At 43.0% G+C, this 16,606-nt stretch overlaps 3 protein-coding genes across 4 annotated transcripts; 2 read left to right on the top strand and 1 right to left on the bottom strand.

Annotated features, from left to right (window-relative positions):
- Positions 1–4,012: 4,012 nt before the first annotated feature.
- On the bottom strand, positions 4,013–7,989 carry commd5 (COMM domain containing 5). Its single transcript, XM_080502249.1, has 7 exons — positions 7,784–7,989; positions 7,481–7,641; positions 7,020–7,048; positions 6,887–6,937; positions 6,656–6,751; positions 6,438–6,513; positions 4,013–4,493 (listed from the first exon to the last, which is right to left on the bottom strand). The coding sequence occupies exons 1-7, from the start codon at positions 7,902–7,904 to the stop codon at positions 4,392–4,394; spliced, it is 636 nt and encodes a 211-aa protein (XP_080358375.1). The 5' UTR covers positions 7,905–7,989; the 3' UTR covers positions 4,013–4,391.
- An 85-nt stretch (positions 7,990–8,074) lies between these two features.
- On the top strand, positions 8,075–13,624 carry fam199x (family with sequence similarity 199, X-linked). 2 transcript variants are annotated; one of them, XM_080502626.1, is made up of 9 exons: positions 8,096–8,141; positions 10,036–10,089; positions 10,226–10,404; positions 10,487–10,706; positions 10,798–10,956; positions 11,055–11,216; positions 11,306–11,480; positions 12,158–12,261; positions 12,351–13,624. In XM_080502626.1, exons 3-9 carry the CDS (start codon positions 10,238–10,240, stop codon positions 12,522–12,524), a joined length of 1,161 nt encoding a protein of 386 aa, XP_080358752.1. In that variant the 5' UTR covers positions 8,096–8,141; positions 10,036–10,089; positions 10,226–10,237; the 3' UTR covers positions 12,525–13,624. The 2 variants fall into 2 exon arrangements, with proteins under 2 accessions (XP_080358751.1, XP_080358752.1); XM_080502625.1 differs by lacking the exon at positions 10,036–10,089 and having other exon boundaries at positions 8,075–8,141.
- A 651-nt stretch (positions 13,625–14,275) lies between these two features.
- smim19 (small integral membrane protein 19) lies at positions 14,276–16,557 on the top strand. Its single transcript, XM_080501943.1, has 3 exons — positions 14,276–14,526; positions 15,243–15,367; positions 15,597–16,557. The coding sequence occupies exons 1-3, from the start codon at positions 14,393–14,395 to the stop codon at positions 15,653–15,655; spliced, it is 318 nt and encodes a 105-aa protein (XP_080358069.1). The 5' UTR covers positions 14,276–14,392; the 3' UTR covers positions 15,656–16,557.
- The last annotated feature ends 49 nt before the right edge of the window (positions 16,558–16,606 follow it).

Raw genomic sequence — 16,606 nt, 5'->3', positions numbered from 1 at the left:
TCTGAGATGTGTCTCTCAGCCCGGACTGTGACCTCCATTGCTGGAAAGTAGGCTGATCAACTGTGTAATATGCATTATGAGCCAGGTCACGCCAGCAGCAGGGCCGGTCCCACTGTCACAGGAGGGCACAGGAGGGCAGGAAGGGGCACCCACAGTCACACAACTTTGTCCAGTTTTAGTTGAAACGTTAGGATGAATACATTTCGGAACAAGAAACCTGACCAAAGTGCCTATGATCAAAACACTAGTAGAGCTAGACATGGTTAACTGCTTCATTTCTTATTCAAAGATTTATAATACTTTATAATACAAACCATTTTTTTTCAAGAAGGAATGTAAATGTTATTTGTTACTTTACAAAAATAATTAAATTCCCCATGCACAAGACCCCCATCACCAGCTTCCCCGAGCCCCATACTGTGGCTTCCCTTTGAAGGGTCACTTTGGTCAAGAAATTTCCCCAAGGGGATTAATAATGTACGTTTAAATAAATATATACAGAAATAACACTTCAGAACAACAAAATCGGCCAACATGTTTTCCATCCCTGCAAAATGTTAAAATTAATAATTCCGTGATCAAAATACTGGAGGGGCTATGACCAATTTCTATTGCCACTTCTTTTATTTATCTTCATATACATTTAGAAAAATCTTCAATTTTCTCATAGCAGACACATAGTTTTTTAAGAGGGAATCTAAAATTTAGTTCTGTCTTTTTTGTTTTTGTTTCGTTGTTGTTGTTGTTGGTCTGAATCATATTAACTGGCTGTGCCCCTTCTCTCTGTTAAGTTTTGTTGTAGTTTGTTGGATCTGTTTTAATGAGAACTACAGGGGAACAAGCTGAGAGCTATAGCATCAGCTAATGTGGGGTCCTTTGTAAATATTAATAATAAGCCTTTATGATCATAAAATGACTCCAAATGCTACCAAATGTTAAATGTGCGTTTTGTTTAACCACCGTCACTCCGCATTGATAAGCTGCAAACCCAAATCAAGAAAAATATTCCACTTTTCAAATTGACTGAATTGAAAAGCTGTATTTTAAATGTGTGAATGGAATTTTACAATCTGTTGGATTAAAATAAAACGTAATAAACCTGCTGTTTGCCTACAGTGAAGAAACTACTACATTGATTATTATCTTCTGTTTTTGCCCTTGACCCACTGAAGACAAGCTGATGACCCACTTTTGACTCCACAGGTCTGCAGTGGTGAAACGATGAGGGTCACCGGAGTGTGTCGCCAATAAAGTATCACTACGAGCTGTGAGCCTGTGCCGTGAAAAGTTTTAAAACCTCAACAAGAAAGCACCGGGGCTGCTACTACTACAGCTACTACAACTGTTTATGACCCCCCTCCATTTATCTCTGACTTCTGACTTTTGTCTCTTGTAATTCTGACTTATTTCTCAGATTTCAGACTGAATACAATGTTTTTGGACCAACGAGACCATGTGAAAGTGTTGAAAAATTGTATAATATGATTCCTTTAACTTTTTTCTTGAGCCTTTAATTGAAGTCATGCAAGCGACATTTGTTTCTGATGTTTATTCTGTGAGAATCTCCTGTTTAATGGATATACCTGAAGTGTTGTATAATCATGGGAGTTTTGATTTGTATGTCCTTTAGTAGCCGGTATAATGAGTTGAGTTTTCCCATGTTGCGACTGGAGTTGAGGGGAGGTCTTCATCACCTCTGTGTCTTCGTCCCCCTCAGGTCCCTCTCCTGGGGGTCAGAGGGTAAACAAAGCCCGGTCGGGTCAACTGCTGCAGCAGTTTCACTGAAAGTTTGTTCACCAGTCATGGTTGTATAAGAAAGTTTGCATAAATTCAGAGTCACGCTGTCTGGAGTCTTACCTAAGGCAGAGATTGATTTCTCACCAGGAGCAGTACGTGATTCATGGTGACTGTATTTCAACGGGACAAAGGTTTTTGTGTTTTATGTATGTCACTCAAGTCTACAGAGCTTCCTCTTGACGAAAAGTGGATCATCGGATCAGTGCGTTCAATTTGACTTTCAAATACTTTGAATTGCAAATGAAGAAAGAAACTATGAGACGACTGAATAAATTGAACATTTAAATTCTCTCCGGCTGTTTCAACTGATTAAGCTGTTCGTCACAACCACGAATGTGGTAATAATGTGACGTGTACGTAATGGAGCTAAATAGTAAATGATTGTTTGTATGCTTTATTATTTTAATTCGACAAATATTCCATCCACTGCACCTATTTTTCATGTGTGTGAGAAATTCTGCCCTATTTATGCATTATTACAACATTAGCTGCACTTATTACATTTTCAATAGATTTTTTGTTGTTGTTGTCAATCCTGTAATAATTTATAGGCAGAATGTTACTGCGATAATTGATCAAATGTCCTATTATACTGTATCATTACATTATTTTGTGTATGACATTTAAAGAGGCCAAAATTTTGAATTCATTGGTTGTTCCAGTCATTGTAATGCTGTTGTTGATTGACCTATTTAAGTTTTTTTTAGCCAGTGTTTGAATCTTTTTCGCTTGTCTATCACTTTGTTATTTGTTAATTCTACTCCACATATATGAATAGTGATAAAATAGCATCAGCAGTGAAAGCACACTATAAATCTCTTAATTTTCCTTCAGAAACGCTTCATTATTTAGATTTATCTGTTGGACAGTCACCGGTGATGCCAAACTTCATTTAAAGTGTGAGTTAGGACAAACGTAAGAAGTGTGCAAAGTTCACCTCAGGGCTGGAGTAGAAGTAGGTTATGGTCCAAGTCAGGGTTTAATGACCTTATCTAAGACACCGCCCCAAACGGCTGAGATACTATAACCTGTGGAGTATTATTAGCCTGATCTGGAGCCTGCTTGCTGAATGATGTTTGTAGTGTGTGTGAGTGTGAGTGTGTGTGTGTGTGTAGGGATTACAGGCCAGCCAGTCAGTGTCCACTTCGGGGGGGCAGCAGCTCATGCTAATATAGGTCGGCCGGTCTAGCCTGTGAACTCAATCCCGCACACAGACGCTGACAGGACTGACACACATGTGCAACAGACAGACTGACATATATGCAAATGAGGACACTTGGAATGTCTTATATAAAATCAGATAAACGCGCACACGGACAGACGCACCTTGAGATGTTGGTCTCTAAACAGGCCGACAATACATACGGCCGCATTGCTTCAATGGCATGGCTCTAATGTGTGGACGTGCAGGGGTGAAATAAAAGAGAGATTTTTATTATATAGAAGAAATCAGTTTGAGGTGTTTGTAGATTGGTATGACGTTGAACACAAAGTAAATCACCTGCAACCTCAATTCCAAAAGGGTTTGTAAAATGTGAAGAAAACAAGATGCAATACAACATTTGTGCCATATTACATCACAAATACACAGTTTATTTACCGTACAAACCTGGATTGGAAATAGGTCAGAAACATGAGTTGGTATTAAAAAAAAGCCTCTCAGAGCATCAAGTAGAGATGCTTAAAGGTTCCCAGTGCTACCATATGTTCTGGACTATAATTCACACCAGTGTAGGTCACATCTGTCAAAAAATGTCATAAAAAGGAGGAAAAACATACATAAGTTGTATTTATTTTTGTGTATTTGTATCGTTAGTTAACTGTCTGAACAGCTAGACAGCCAAATTAAATAGTTTCATTTATAAAGTACAGTCTACTATAGAATAAAAAAAAAAACTATGTATAAAGGTGATGTATACAAAGCTACTACTTTACTTTTACATCATAATCCAGCACATGTTGGAGCTCAAAGTGAAAAAAAAAGAATGAATGTAGATATTCTATGTAGAAATGGATATCTAAAGTTCATTACCATATTAGTAAATGACGTAATATTTTATATTGAGAACAATTCAGGACACTCAATGTCATCTAATGTGAAAGAAACATCACAACATGAAATGTAATAAATATAGAAACATAAGAGACCAAAAATAATATGTGTAAAGTAGTAATTTAATTGTACAAAATCAAGATCAATGACTCGCAACTCGGTAAGACTTTTCTTGGGCAGATTTCCAGACTTGGGAGTCTTTAAGGTGTTTCATGATACAAAGACACAAGTCAAGTACAAAACAACTATAATACAGTTGAAACCCACATTTTGGAACATAATTTACTGGAAATGTAAAGAGGATTAATTAAGATTTCCTTTTTTTCTTTCAGCATTTCGGCAAAAGTTAAGTAATTAACATAAGTATGTGCAGCCAGTTTATCAGGTGAGCTTGAAATAATCATACACCTGAGAACATCTGCTCCCAGCATAACGTCACGTACGCTTCAGCAAAACTTGTTGGATGCCAACACCACCAGTGTCAAATCAGTAACAATTTCCAGATGAATTCTTATATTTGATCACGTCAATGTATAAAACGTCAGTCCAGGATCCTAAGAATACTCCTCTTCTCCAGATCGTTCATCTCTTTGAGGATTAAAGCGACGTTGTATCTCAGGTCCTGGAACTTGGACACCGGCACCTGCAGCAGGGAAATAACAAGACGTGCTGTAAATCTGGAGCTGCTCGCTTCCTGTCTCCAAGGCGTGTGTGTGTGTGTGTGCGTGCGTGCGTGTGTGTGTGTGTGTGTGTGTGTGTGTGTGTGTGTGTGTGCAGCTGTGGGGGATAACTCCTGACAAGGTGCAGATCAGGTGTGTCCATCAATAGAATTTGAGCATCGGATGTCGCCGCTAATCTTCTAATTCTGCCGTAATCTGATTATGTAAGGGATGCACCTGGTGCTGTAGTAGGAGTCCCCCTACACCCCCCCCCCCCCCCCCCCCCCCCACATCAGAGACCGTCCCCGATCCCCAAAAAATTGGGACTAAAACTGAAAACGATGTAAAGGTGTCCAGGTCTTGATGACTTCATCTGTTCACAAACAACTTGTGATTGTGAAACAGCATCAGTGTGAGTGAAGTTTTAAAGGCTTAAGACTAAATCAAACTGCAGTCTTTATCTGAAGCGAGGGTCACATTACAGCCCTGTTTCATCTGCAGAGGACCAGATCAGACATATAACCGCATGACAACGTTTAAAATGCACATTTTTGGTTCAATACAGAGGTTTCCTTTTGTTTTATTGCCGAGTGGTGAGAACAATTTGTTAAAATTACAAGCTGAAAGATTTCCAAATGTCACAAAATGTCCAAAATGTTGCAGAATGTATGAAAGTTTTTGCACAATCCTCCCTTTCAGTGTAGATTTGATGCAGATTATACTTCACAGCATGTTAGCTGACTCTTACTGTTGTGTCTCTGATCTCTCGGCTCATGTTCTAATAAAACACTGAAAATCCGCGCCACATGAATGACTCCGATTGAAATCTCCACACTTCTCATCCTGCAGACCGGATTAGACCCTCTGGTGGGCCTGTTTCAGCCCCCAGGCCTTTTGTTTGAAACCCCTGTTCTTGAGTCATAGTGCTGCTTGTTCTATTTGATTTGTATCAGACACACACATGGAGACACCGCAGGTCCCTCAACATAATTTCAAACAGAGAAACAACAGCTTTTACAATCCATCAAACACTATTCCGCTGTGATGCACTTACATAACAACTCAAACCGACCTACATCGGAGCTGCTGCCTCTAATGACTAACCTCTTTAAACCAAGCCGACAATACAAACTACAATATAGGACTGGTGTCATCAGTCATGTGGGGGGAAAAGAAAACTGCTGCGGATTCCGCCTGTCCATCTCACGCTCCATCTTCCCCCTATTCATGACCAAGACCATGAGATACTTGAACTTGTTAGTTTTGCTGCCACAAACAGTCAAATTTAATTTTGACTGGTCTGGACCGGTAATATAAAGCCACGATAACCTTGAAAATTTCAACTTTAAACATTTTACTTGTTGAAGACCAAAGTGTATATGTAACGAACGTGTCTATATTTTCACAAAACCAAACAATTACTACAGAAAATGACTACAATCTCAACTTGAAGCCAATTTTAATGAAACTGTCCCAAAAAGCTCCTCCTATAGCTATGAATGTTTTGTTTTTTTTACAAACTCGCTCTAACAGCATGGCTTTAAGGCTAGTGATCTTTCATGGCATCATCATCGACATCTCAGCTCAATGTTGTGTTCACTACTCTTCAGAAATTTGTTTAAAAATTTTTTACGTTTTCTTTCAATTCTTTACAAATTCCTTTATGGTTTGGTGGAACACATTAAAGCTTCTTGCGGGCTGTCTTTTGCCCACGAGCCTTATCTTTGACACTCCTGGTCTAATGTGTTTCAGCTTTGTGCACATTATTACATTCAGTCATATCTCAGTGAATAAATAAAGTGTTCTGATTGTATTTCAAAACTAATACTAAACTTGAAGAAAGATACTCTGGTCTTGTGTTTCTGGAATCTGCGGATTAATTCCACAATGAAAATGTATACAACATTGGAGCAGAATGTAAAAATCACCTCAAATCGATGGAGTTTCCCATCTGACAGCTTCATCTGCATGACAACAGAAGGCTGCAGGGCTCGGGCTAAAGAGCTGTGAAGAAACAAGACGCACGCAGACTTCGTTCAGGCACATTAACATCTCGAATCATGCAGACTGAAAACTAAAGACTTTAAAACTATAGTTTGGAGGCATTTTTCAACACTGTCTAGTATTTTTTTCCAAAGTACTTCACCTTGTAGAAATAGCAACGTCGACCCTCCATTTAAAGTCTTCCATTCTGGGGAGGTGAGGGTCGTTTTGGGAGGCGGATGCTTCCATCGCTGCCCGCCTGAAAAAACGACGACTCATCAGATGCTTGCTCAAAAACAAATACAACTTGAAAATTACAAAGTCCTCTGGAGTAAATGTATTGCACAGCCATCAATCTCACTGTGAATACAACGAAATGACATCTTTAACATACCGACTTCCAAAAACCACGCTGGACAAATCTGCAATGAAGTCCTCAGGAATCCTAAAGATACAAACAGGAGTGATGATCTGAGCCCGAATAACAAGATGCTACAGAAAAAACACCCAAAAAGATCATTCCTTACCTCAGTTCTCGTAGATCTTCTTTAAAGGTCTAAACAGGGGCACAGTGACATTAGATTTATTTTTATACTTACAAAGTAAAACATGCCACATTCAAACACGGGCACAAGCTGTTACTTTGTTCTCAATCCACATATTTTAAGTTGGGGCTCCAGTTTATAGCCATTTAATTGTAATACATTTGTTGTATCAGTGACATTTTTTGCTTTTCTGGTAGTGACGACCAAATGACGAGTCAATAAAGCTTCATGAACCACTGTCTTTATTTTATGAAGCCACTAGATGGCGCTGTCTGTTCAACAAAGGGTTGAAAACACGTTTCTTCCCCAGTCTTTCAGACTTTCAGCAAACGAAAGAGCGCCATCTGGTGGAGTCAGCAAATATAGAAAGTGGTTCATGAAGCTTCATTTTGGCCATCGCTGGGGCAAAGCTGCAGTTTTTTTTTATTTTACCGGCGTCTCACCTCCTGCCTGAGCGATGTCGTGGGGATGCGGATGGCCTCGGACAGGATCCTGTGCATCCCAGCAATGATGTGAGCGAGTCTCTCCTGCGGGACGAGGCTGCTCTCTGCGATGGACCTCATCACCTCTCTGCAGTCCTTCCCCTCCAGGGCACTGACCACAGCTGGACACACAATAACCCACGATGTCATTAATTCTACTCCCTTCCATTGTGAGGACCGGGCTGTCATTCTGAACTTCTGCGCGTCAACACAGGCCGTACAAACAAGGGATAAAACACTCCCAGCAATAAACTGTATGCTTACCCTTCAGTATTTTTCTAAACAGCTCTTGATCCACATCTTGCAGGTTTTTGTAGAACGACTCGATTTCCGGCGGTATCCTTCCTCCCAGGAATCTGCAGTCCTTCGCGTGGCTCGCAGACATGGCGACCTTTGCCCTAATATGCAGCACGTACCGATTATAACGTGACACTTTAAAATAAAGAACTTTATTTCATCCGTTCGTCTAAATTCTGTTTATGTTCCGACTTCCGCCTCCGTGTCATGTGACTCTTCTCGCCACCTGAAAGTCTCGCGATATCCCGCCGTCTTACGTCACCGCTGAAAAGAATAGGATCGCTAATGGAGGAGGTGAAAATATCCGCGGTTTGAACGACGAAAGGTCGGTGATTTCCTCGCTGTAGCTTATTGAACACGACACCGTCTGCTTTTTAAACTGTCTAGGTTTGGGTATGTGCGTGAAAGAGGTGGTTGTATGCTTTAGTGGAGGCTGCGTGGACATTTGCAGCGGCTAAGCTAACGAGGTTAGCCTGTGTTGTGTTTGGTGACAGGATTAACTCCTGACACACACTTCGGTCTTATTTAACCTCTCTTTACACAATATATCAAGTTCACACTGTCTTAAAACCTGCCAGACTATTCCAGAAAGTTTTAGATCAATCAGTGAATACAGTGACGAATGACATTATCATGTTGGATTATTATTTCACATTATTTCAATACTGAAATGGTGATTAAAGCCAGAAATGGAACAGTTAGTTTTAGTTTAATTCCAGGCTTGTCTTTCACTAGGCACAGCTTCAATGCTGGTTCTACTTTTGTTGTAGTTTATTTTGCTCATATCATAGATTGTCTTCGATTTGTTCTATAAGCACACTTAAGCTCGAATCTGTTTCTGTAGTGACTCAGTTTACATACACTATGGGAGAAGATATACATGCAAACCTGTGTGATTAATTACACTGTTTGAGTAGATGCCTAAACTAGTGTTTTTCAATCACTGTGCCGCGGCACACTGGTGTTCCGCGAGATGTAGTCAGGTGTGCCGAGTGAAATTATCCAATTTCAAATTTTTTCTAAAAAAAACATTTACTCTCACAGCCTGTGAGAACAGTGTGCAGAGTAATCGTGTATAAATAATGTGGCGAGCGCCGCGGAAGAATTGCTCTAAGTCGAAATTCTATTATGCCAGTTGAACACCAGAGGCTTTTATGTTGACATGAACACACGCAACCGGAACTTCATAACAGAATGACACTCCACACAACACATTTCTCACTCATTGTTGCACACCAACATCCAACAAACCAAACTAGACGAAACAATTCACTACAGCTCGTAATATAAACAACCCACCAATGCCTGTCCGACACCGAAAAACGACCGGTTAGCTCAGCTGGTTAGGGCGTTGTGCTATTGACCCCAAGGTCGCGGGTTCGATCCCCGTACCGCCACACAGTTTTTTGCCCCCAATAGAGAAATTCAGTTCTTTTTTTAACGCTTTAACCTGCTTTCACCTTCTTACGTAATGACGAAGGTGTAAATCCTAATTTTTACTCAAACTAGTCCAGAAGAAGTCAGGTTTTTGATGAAACCTTCCATTGCTAGCGCAACATAGCACGTCTGTTCGATTCTCACACGTGGCTCTGAATGTTTCAAAGCTCTGTAGTTAAACTGAGTCAACGCGGCTTCAATAAACATGTGTTAAGCCATACGTGCAGCTAAAAAGCGCTGCCTTCTTTAAACTTAACCAAAACTAGATAAAGACTAGATAAAGGTTACCACGATACAACGCAACCTTCTGTAAATTAATTTTTCATATTGGTGACACCAAACAATTATATGTCCCAGCACAGGAGATCTCATTCCTCAACCCACACTCAACTCAGTCAAGTTTTCACATCTCAGACATTTCTATTAACCATCTTTCCTGCATTTACACAATGTATTTTTCTCCCCTGTCAAATTCACATTAAAAAAATCGAGCGACCTCCGTTCAACACATGACAATTGGTGACACCAATCACAGTGAATGAAATACATTAAAGCAGTGTTTTTCAACCACTGTGCCGCAGAACACTGCAAGATATAGTCAGGTGTGGTGGGAAATTATCCAATTTCACATTTTTTCTAAAAAAAAAACCATTTACTCTCGCAGCCGCTGTCAGCTGTGAGAGCAGTGTGCAGAGTAATCGTGTATAAATACTGTGGCGAGCGCTGCGGAAGAATTGCTCTGAGTCGAAATTCAGAGTTTAAAATTTTACCATTTTCACCAGGTGGTGTGCCTCGAGGTTTTTCCAAAGAAAAAAGTGTGCCTTGGCTCAAAAAAGGTTGAAAAACACTGACCTAAACAATCATTTCTATGGCAATGCTTGCATAATTGTGTAAACAGACGTGCGTACACATGCTGCCTTGAAGACGTTTCCTCTGGTTGACTTGCTCCCTTCTCCACCTCTCCTCTGTCAGGTACCTGAAGCCATGTCGGAGTCTCTGTATGAGAAGTTCCTGGCCCCGGAGGAGCCGTTCCCTCTCCTCTCCCAAAGAGCCAACCTCAGTGATGTGGGAACCCTGGATGTCAGTGACTTCGGCTGCCAGCTCTCCTCCTGTCACAGGACGGACCCGCTGCACCGTTTCCACAGCAACAGGTGGGTGGAGGCTGTTTTTACACACGCGTGAGGTTTTCTGTCTCGAAAAGTCTCCCATGACGGCCTCTTCTTGTCTCTCCAGGTGGAACCTGACCTCTTGCGGCACTAGCGTCGCCAGCTCGGAGTGCAGCGAGGAGCTCTTCTCCTCCGTGTCTGTGGGCGACCAGGACGACTGCTACTCCCTCCTGGACGACCAAGAATTGACGTCGCTGGACCTCTTTCCGGAGGGCAGCGTTTGCAGCGACGTCTCCTCGTCCATCAGCACGTACTGGGACTGGTCCGACAGCGAGTTCGAATGGCAGGTGGGTCAACGAGGTCACCATTCCGTGGTGAGTTAGCTGGGAGCCCCCCCCCCCCCCCGCTGCTTCATCATCGGTCTGTTTGCTCTCATAGCTGCCAGGAAGCGACATCGCCAGCGGAAGCGATGTCCTCTCCGACATAATCCCGAGCGTGCCGAGCTCACCGTGTCTGTTCTCCAAGAGGAAGCCGAAGCCCCACGCACACCGCAACCTGGACGAGCTGCCCTGGAGCGCCATGACCAACGACGAGCAGGTGAAACGCAGCGTGAAGCACGAGGTCAAAGCGGGCAGGGTGTGGTCGATGATTCAGACATACAGAGGAATCTGTTCCCCTCCCCCCTCCCTCCGCAGGTGGAGTACATCGAGTACCTGAGTAGGAAGGTGAGCACGGAGATGGGCCTGAGAGAGCAGCTGGACATCATCAAGATCATCGACCCGTGTGCTCAGATCTCTCCCACCGACAGCGAGTTCATCATCGAGCTCAACTGTCTGACCGACGAGAAGCTCAAACAGGTGAGCGTCGGCTCCGAGGCCGACCACGACTCCTCCAGCCGTCTTCCTCCTCCTCCTCCTCCTCCTCCTCACCCACGCTCCATCAACAGGTGAGGAGCTACATCCGAGAGCACAGCCCGAGGCAGCGGGCCAGCAGCATCAGGGAGGGCTGGAAGAGGAGCAGCCACAGCAGCGCCAGCACGGGCGGCGTGAGCAGCAGCAACGCCAGCATGGTCAGCTCAGCCAGCTCCTCCACCGGATCCACAGCCTCCAATTCGGTCGCAGGTGAGACGTCGCAGTCGTCTGTCCCTCGAATCAACTTGGACTCGAATACTTCGCTCTGAAACTATCAACAGAGGTCGATTGATGTATTTTTAAACATTTAATTTGGGATAATTGGAGCCTTCAATGGACAAAAGCAGTCACTCAATTGATCTCTTCATTCCAGAGGCACCATGCTAGTACACTGTTACACGACGTGATGCCAAATTCCTAATACCGAAACCGAGATAAAGAATAAAATGCAGAGTAATGTGAAATGTAACATAAAGAGGCACAATATATACAGTGTTTGCAGTGGTAAATACGTTGTAATAAAGCTAAGGTATACAGAAGTTTTTCCTGTTTAGATCAGTTTTAGAAAGACTGAGTGAAATTTAAACTTTTGTCTGTTTGAAAAATTGTGTGTGATGGAACAATCCAGAGAGGAGAAACTGTTTTAAAGCAGGATGAAGACGGTCTGTATTCACTCTGGATTCAATCAGCCACTGATCATCATTGCAACGCTGGTCGGATTTCCAATTATCTCTACATTGAGATGAATGAGAAGCTTCAAGCTAGTTTTACAATAACAATAGTTATATAAAGTTTTTAGATTGTGAACTGACAATTAGCTGCGCTGAAGGTTCCTCTGAAGCAGAGACGATCGCAAGGTTGAAGTGTTGTTTGTGTTTGTGTTGCAGGCGGCACGGCCTCGGCCTGCAGCGGCAGCAGCGTGGCCAACATCAGCAGAGCTCACAGCGACGGGAACCTCTCCAGCGCTGCCGAACGCATACGAGACTCCAAAGTGAGCGGAGCAGATTGGCGTTCCTCTCCCCCCGCGCGACGCCGACGCCGTCAGTCACTCACCCACCTTCTTCCCCCTTTTTTTTTCAGAAACGGTCGAAGCAGAGGAAGCTCCAGCAGAAGGCGCTGCGCAAGCGGCAGCTGAAGGAGCAGCGGCAGGCGCGCAAGGAGCGGCTGAGCGGCCTCTTCCTGAACGAGGAGGTGCTGTCGCTGCGCGTCACCGAGGAGGACGACCACGCCGACGACCTGGACATACTGATGTGACAGCAGTGAATCACTCAGTGCTCCCTCTACGCCTGCTCGCCACCGCATAGACCGCGTTAACAGTAGCCTAGATCCGTCGCTCGCTTCCACTCGCGGAAACAACAAAACAACATGACGCTAAAGCCGACCGCAGAAAACGAAGATTATGATTTGGCGTTCTGCTTCTCGGCGCACTAACAGCTTCTCCACCGCTACTAACAGCCGCCGGCAGAACGACAGATCGGACTGAACGAGACGTCTGAAGCCGGTCTGTCCTTCTCCTCGCCGCGGTCTCATTCTCGCCCCCCCGAAGGCTTAGAGGGAGCACTGAACCTCTGCATGTTTCCACCCATCACACACACTGTTGAAGGCTTACCTTGTGCTGTAAATAACACCCTACCGACTGCTCGCTCTCAGCTTTTACAGACTTGAACTGACCTTTTTGTGTTTTTGTGTGATTATACTTATTATCCGCCCCCCCCTAGTGGACAAACTTGCTCCTTTTCCAGCTTCGCAATATTTAGTCTTCTCCCGATGCATCTGATTGTAGTCGCAAGCTCTTAAGTCTTGATTCTGTGATTACCGTGACGGGTTTCAAGCATTAAGTCTTACCCTCGGAAGGTTGTTGGGATCTGCTGCTGGCGCACTGTGGGTTTTGGTTCAGGGGGCCAAACGGTGAGCTCTGCTGTGACGGAGTGACGAGGAAACCCCACAAAGCAGCCGTTTGCCGTCTCACACCTGCCCCCATTATATTCGTTTGTGTCGTTCTTCTTTTTTTTTTTCTTTCTCCTCTTATCTCCTGTACAAAACGTTATTAAAAGCAGCTTTATGTCCTCTGTAGGAATGAATTAGTCAAACTCTATTTTGGAAATTAAGAATTTTGAAAATAAAAAAACTGTGATGCAACAAAAGTGACTGCTGAAAGCGGATGGTGTTCTTAAACCTGCTTTAAAGGGAGCTTGTCCGGAGCCGACCGGCGGCATGTTATGTCTCGCATTGACATTGTGAGTGTCGCCTCGCAGCAGACCTCTGGAGAACATGTTCTTTCCCTCTTGTCACTCCTCCTCCTCCTCCCACACATTGTCAACTTCACAAATAAAACATACATTGTTGCATCATCATGAATTGTGTGCACGTCTGTGTAAATCCCCCCACCCACCCATATTGTTCTTACAGCACGAAGGTTGAGGTTTTTTTTTTTCTAGATTAGGTGTTTTTAACAGTCAAATTAAAACTTTTTTTTTTTTTTTTTTAAGGCTGGACCATTATCTGATGGTCTGTATGATTTCTTTTTATAAAGTTGATGGGAAAGGATTTGGGTGTTGGAAATAATCTTGCTTAAATCAGTGACAATTGGTTAACACTGCTCATGGAGTGCAATTAGATGATGTGGTGCGGTCACCTCAGAGTGAGGGATTATCAATGTTTTAAATCCCAGATTACTTGCCGAGTTTCTAATATTCTGCCTGCGCATGTCTAGTTTTTTTTCTTTTTTTGTCCTCAAATTGAAAAACATGCACTGAGTTGGTTACTATAAACTGCCTTTCTACGTGACTGAGGGAATTCTTATAGTTTCGCAATTGAATACGTGAGAATTTGAATTAAATGGTCTAAAGGATTGATGGACGGTTCCGGAAGAAACTTCTAAAGTAAGTTAAGAGTTGTTTTGAGCCTTCGTGAATTCCGTGTGGCTGCAGTTCCGCGCTTCACCACACGGGGCGCAGCACCGCAGAGAGAGCGGTTCTGACTGAGGAGAGGAAAAATAAGGCAGAGGAAGAAGTCAACGCGGACATAGGTCTGTTTACAAAGCTCGGTGAATTTCTCACCTTTCCCTCCCTGTCGTCACACGTCTCCCCGGTGGATCCGCTCCAGGACGCGGGGGTCTCTCCATGGGGGGTCACGGCGGTTTGGGGAGCGAGCCGGAGTCCATCGACTACTCGGTGCACGAGGCCTGGAACGAGGCGACGAACGTATATCTGCTGGTGATCCTGGTCAGCTTCGGCCTGCTCATGTACCTCCGAAAGTACGATTCTGTCTCGATATAAACACTCTTTTAAACTGGATCCGAGGCTGGATATGATATCACACTACTATCCTGGCACTGTAGAAGGTGTTCGCGATAGTTAAGATGTTATAGCTCACAAAGTTATCGCGATAATTGTCAATGCGCGGTGCTAACGCACAAAGAGAAGATGATATGCAGACAATTAAAAATAGATAAACTCATATTATAATATAATGTCATCACGATATTATGACATCATAATATGTAGATCTTGAATTGATGTGATCACAACGTTTACGGCATCGTGATAGGATGCTATCGCGATATCAAGATATTCTAACAATATTTGGATTGTCATAAAATGCTGATGCTATATGATGGGTTATAATCTAATTTTGCGGTGAAGTGACTATAGCATTTTTATATTATTGGACTTATATCGTGATATTATTGAAATGTGAGGTCATGACAGCTCCTATATTCAGATCTCAGTCCGAGGAAACTTAAGAATAGCTCCAGCGTTATCGCCATACGTATGGCGTCATGTTACCACGATATGACGTATGACATCATGATGGTGCTTGGATTTTGATGCATAGTCATCACATATCAATTCCTAAAGCGATGCTATTAAATGATCCGCATTACGTTAATTACAAGCTATGATACTATAATGTTAATTTTGACATCGTGCTGTTTAGACCTTTAACTCAATGTGTATTTCATGACGTTAGGAACAAGAGGAAGATCATGCGTATCTTCGCTCTCCCTCCCACCGTCGGCACCAGCCCCGAGCCAAACTTCTACGACAGCCTGCAGAAGGTCCGCCTGCGGCAGCAGCTGGAGATGTACTCGCTGGGTGAGTACGGGTGGAGACTCACTCCACACGTCATTGCGTGATTGGTGGATTTAAAAAAAAAAAAAAAAAAAAAAGATGAGGTGACTCTTAACTGCTGCAAAACAAACAGTGGTGCACTTAGGTCTGCTCATGTCAGGAATTGTCAAACGCTTGTTAGATGCTTGGCTTTTTGGTTGTCGGTGTAATATGGAAGCGAATGTCCCCCGTTTGTCCTCCGTGTCGCCTGCAGCCAGGAAGTTTGAGCAGCAGCAAGGCCAGACGGACAGCGTGCAGCTCTCCATGGAATAACCAGACTCTGAACAGGATAAGCAGGATCCAGACAGAGACTGTTGGGAACAAACTTGGGTGTCGGTTTGCGTCTCCGCTCGCCTCCTGTGGTTCCCTGGGGACTTCTGACAAGTGAAAGGATGAACCACAGCAGTGCTTTCCTGCACGGGACCAGGGGAAATCCAGCATGAAGTATTACTTGCACACGATCTTTTAGTTTTAACTCAAGCTCCACGTGTTCCCGCTTCTTTTGTGTTGATTTTAACTTTTGTTGATAAGCTTCGATTAATTAAAATACCGTTTTCAGATGTGAAAATTCGGGAAAATCAACCTGAAGTGAGTGAATAAATCATTTGATCATCGGGGACATTAGGTCTTTGACACATTGTGTAGTTAAAGTTTAGTTGAAATATCTTGTTCTAAATGCGTCCTACCAGTGTGCAGTGAGAGTCTAACTATCCTGCTACATATTAGGTATTGCAGTATCGTGATGTGAGGCAATGATCAGAAGACTTTGTCATTTTCATATTTAGACACCAACCGATAAACGAGACAGGACACTGTTGGAAATGTCTCATCTTGATAGTTTGATGCTGGCGTCTTGTGACACGTGACTCAACATCTTCCAGTGTAGCTTTGCGATCTCAAACTGAACATCTTTATTGTCACATAAAATCAGTTAAATGTCTCATATCACAGTATCTTGGCGGTTATCGCGATGTCATGATATGCGCTGGATATTGTCTTAGTTGCTGTATCGCAATTTCAGAGGAGATATTGAGGTTTTAAAGTGTAGACATCATTATTATTAAATGAGATGATATAACATATCAATTGATTAAAAACTGAACGTTGATGTCGTATTGTTGGGTGATTTTAGATTTTACACTAATGTGATGATAAACACGGATTTACATTATTATTTCACGAAGTGTTAAAGGAGTTCAAATGAGGTGGTTTGAGGGTAGAATT

This window comes from Blennius ocellaris (assembly GCF_963422515.1).
Source record: "Blennius ocellaris genome assembly, chromosome: 9".
Lineage (NCBI taxonomy): Eukaryota > Metazoa > Chordata > Actinopteri > Blenniiformes > Blenniidae > Blennius > Blennius ocellaris.
Note: the sequence above shows the minus strand (reverse complement) of the source record. Positions and strands in the feature narration are given on the sequence as shown.

What these genes read in the sequence shown, in the direction of transcription:
- fam199x (XM_080502625.1), top strand. Translation starts at nt 10,238, where the DNA reads ATGTCGGAGTCTCTGTATGAGAAGTTCCTGGCCCCGGAGGAGCCGTTC. An exon ending in CACCGTTTCCACAGCAACAG is followed by an intron (nt 10,405 to 10,486) that starts GTGGGTGGAGGC and finishes TTGTCTCTCCAG; the next exon opens with GTGGAACCTGACCTCTTGCG. An exon ending in AACGCATACGAGACTCCAAA is followed by an intron (nt 12,262 to 12,350) that starts GTGAGCGGAGCA and finishes TTTTTTTTTCAG; the next exon opens with AAACGGTCGAAGCAGAGGAA.
- commd5 (XM_080502249.1), bottom strand. Translation starts at nt 7,904, where the DNA reads ATGTCTGCGAGCCACGCGAAGGACTGCAGATTCCTGGGAGGAAGGATA. An exon ending in AGCGTGGTTTTTGGAAGTCG is followed by an intron (nt 6,752 to 6,886) that starts GTATGTTAAAGA and finishes TCGTTTTTTCAG; the next exon opens with GCGGGCAGCGATGGAAGCAT. An exon ending in GGAAACTCCATCGATTTGAG is followed by an intron (nt 4,494 to 6,437) that starts GTGATTTTTACA and finishes TCCCTGCTGCAG; the next exon opens with GTGCCGGTGTCCAAGTTCCA.
- smim19 (XM_080501943.1), top strand. Translation starts at nt 14,393, where the DNA reads ATGGGGGGTCACGGCGGTTTGGGGAGCGAGCCGGAGTCCATCGACTAC. An exon ending in CTGCTCATGTACCTCCGAAA is followed by an intron (nt 14,527 to 15,242) that starts GTACGATTCTGT and finishes TCATGACGTTAG; the next exon opens with GAACAAGAGGAAGATCATGC. An exon ending in GCTGGAGATGTACTCGCTGG is followed by an intron (nt 15,368 to 15,596) that starts GTGAGTACGGGT and finishes TGTCGCCTGCAG; the next exon opens with CCAGGAAGTTTGAGCAGCAG.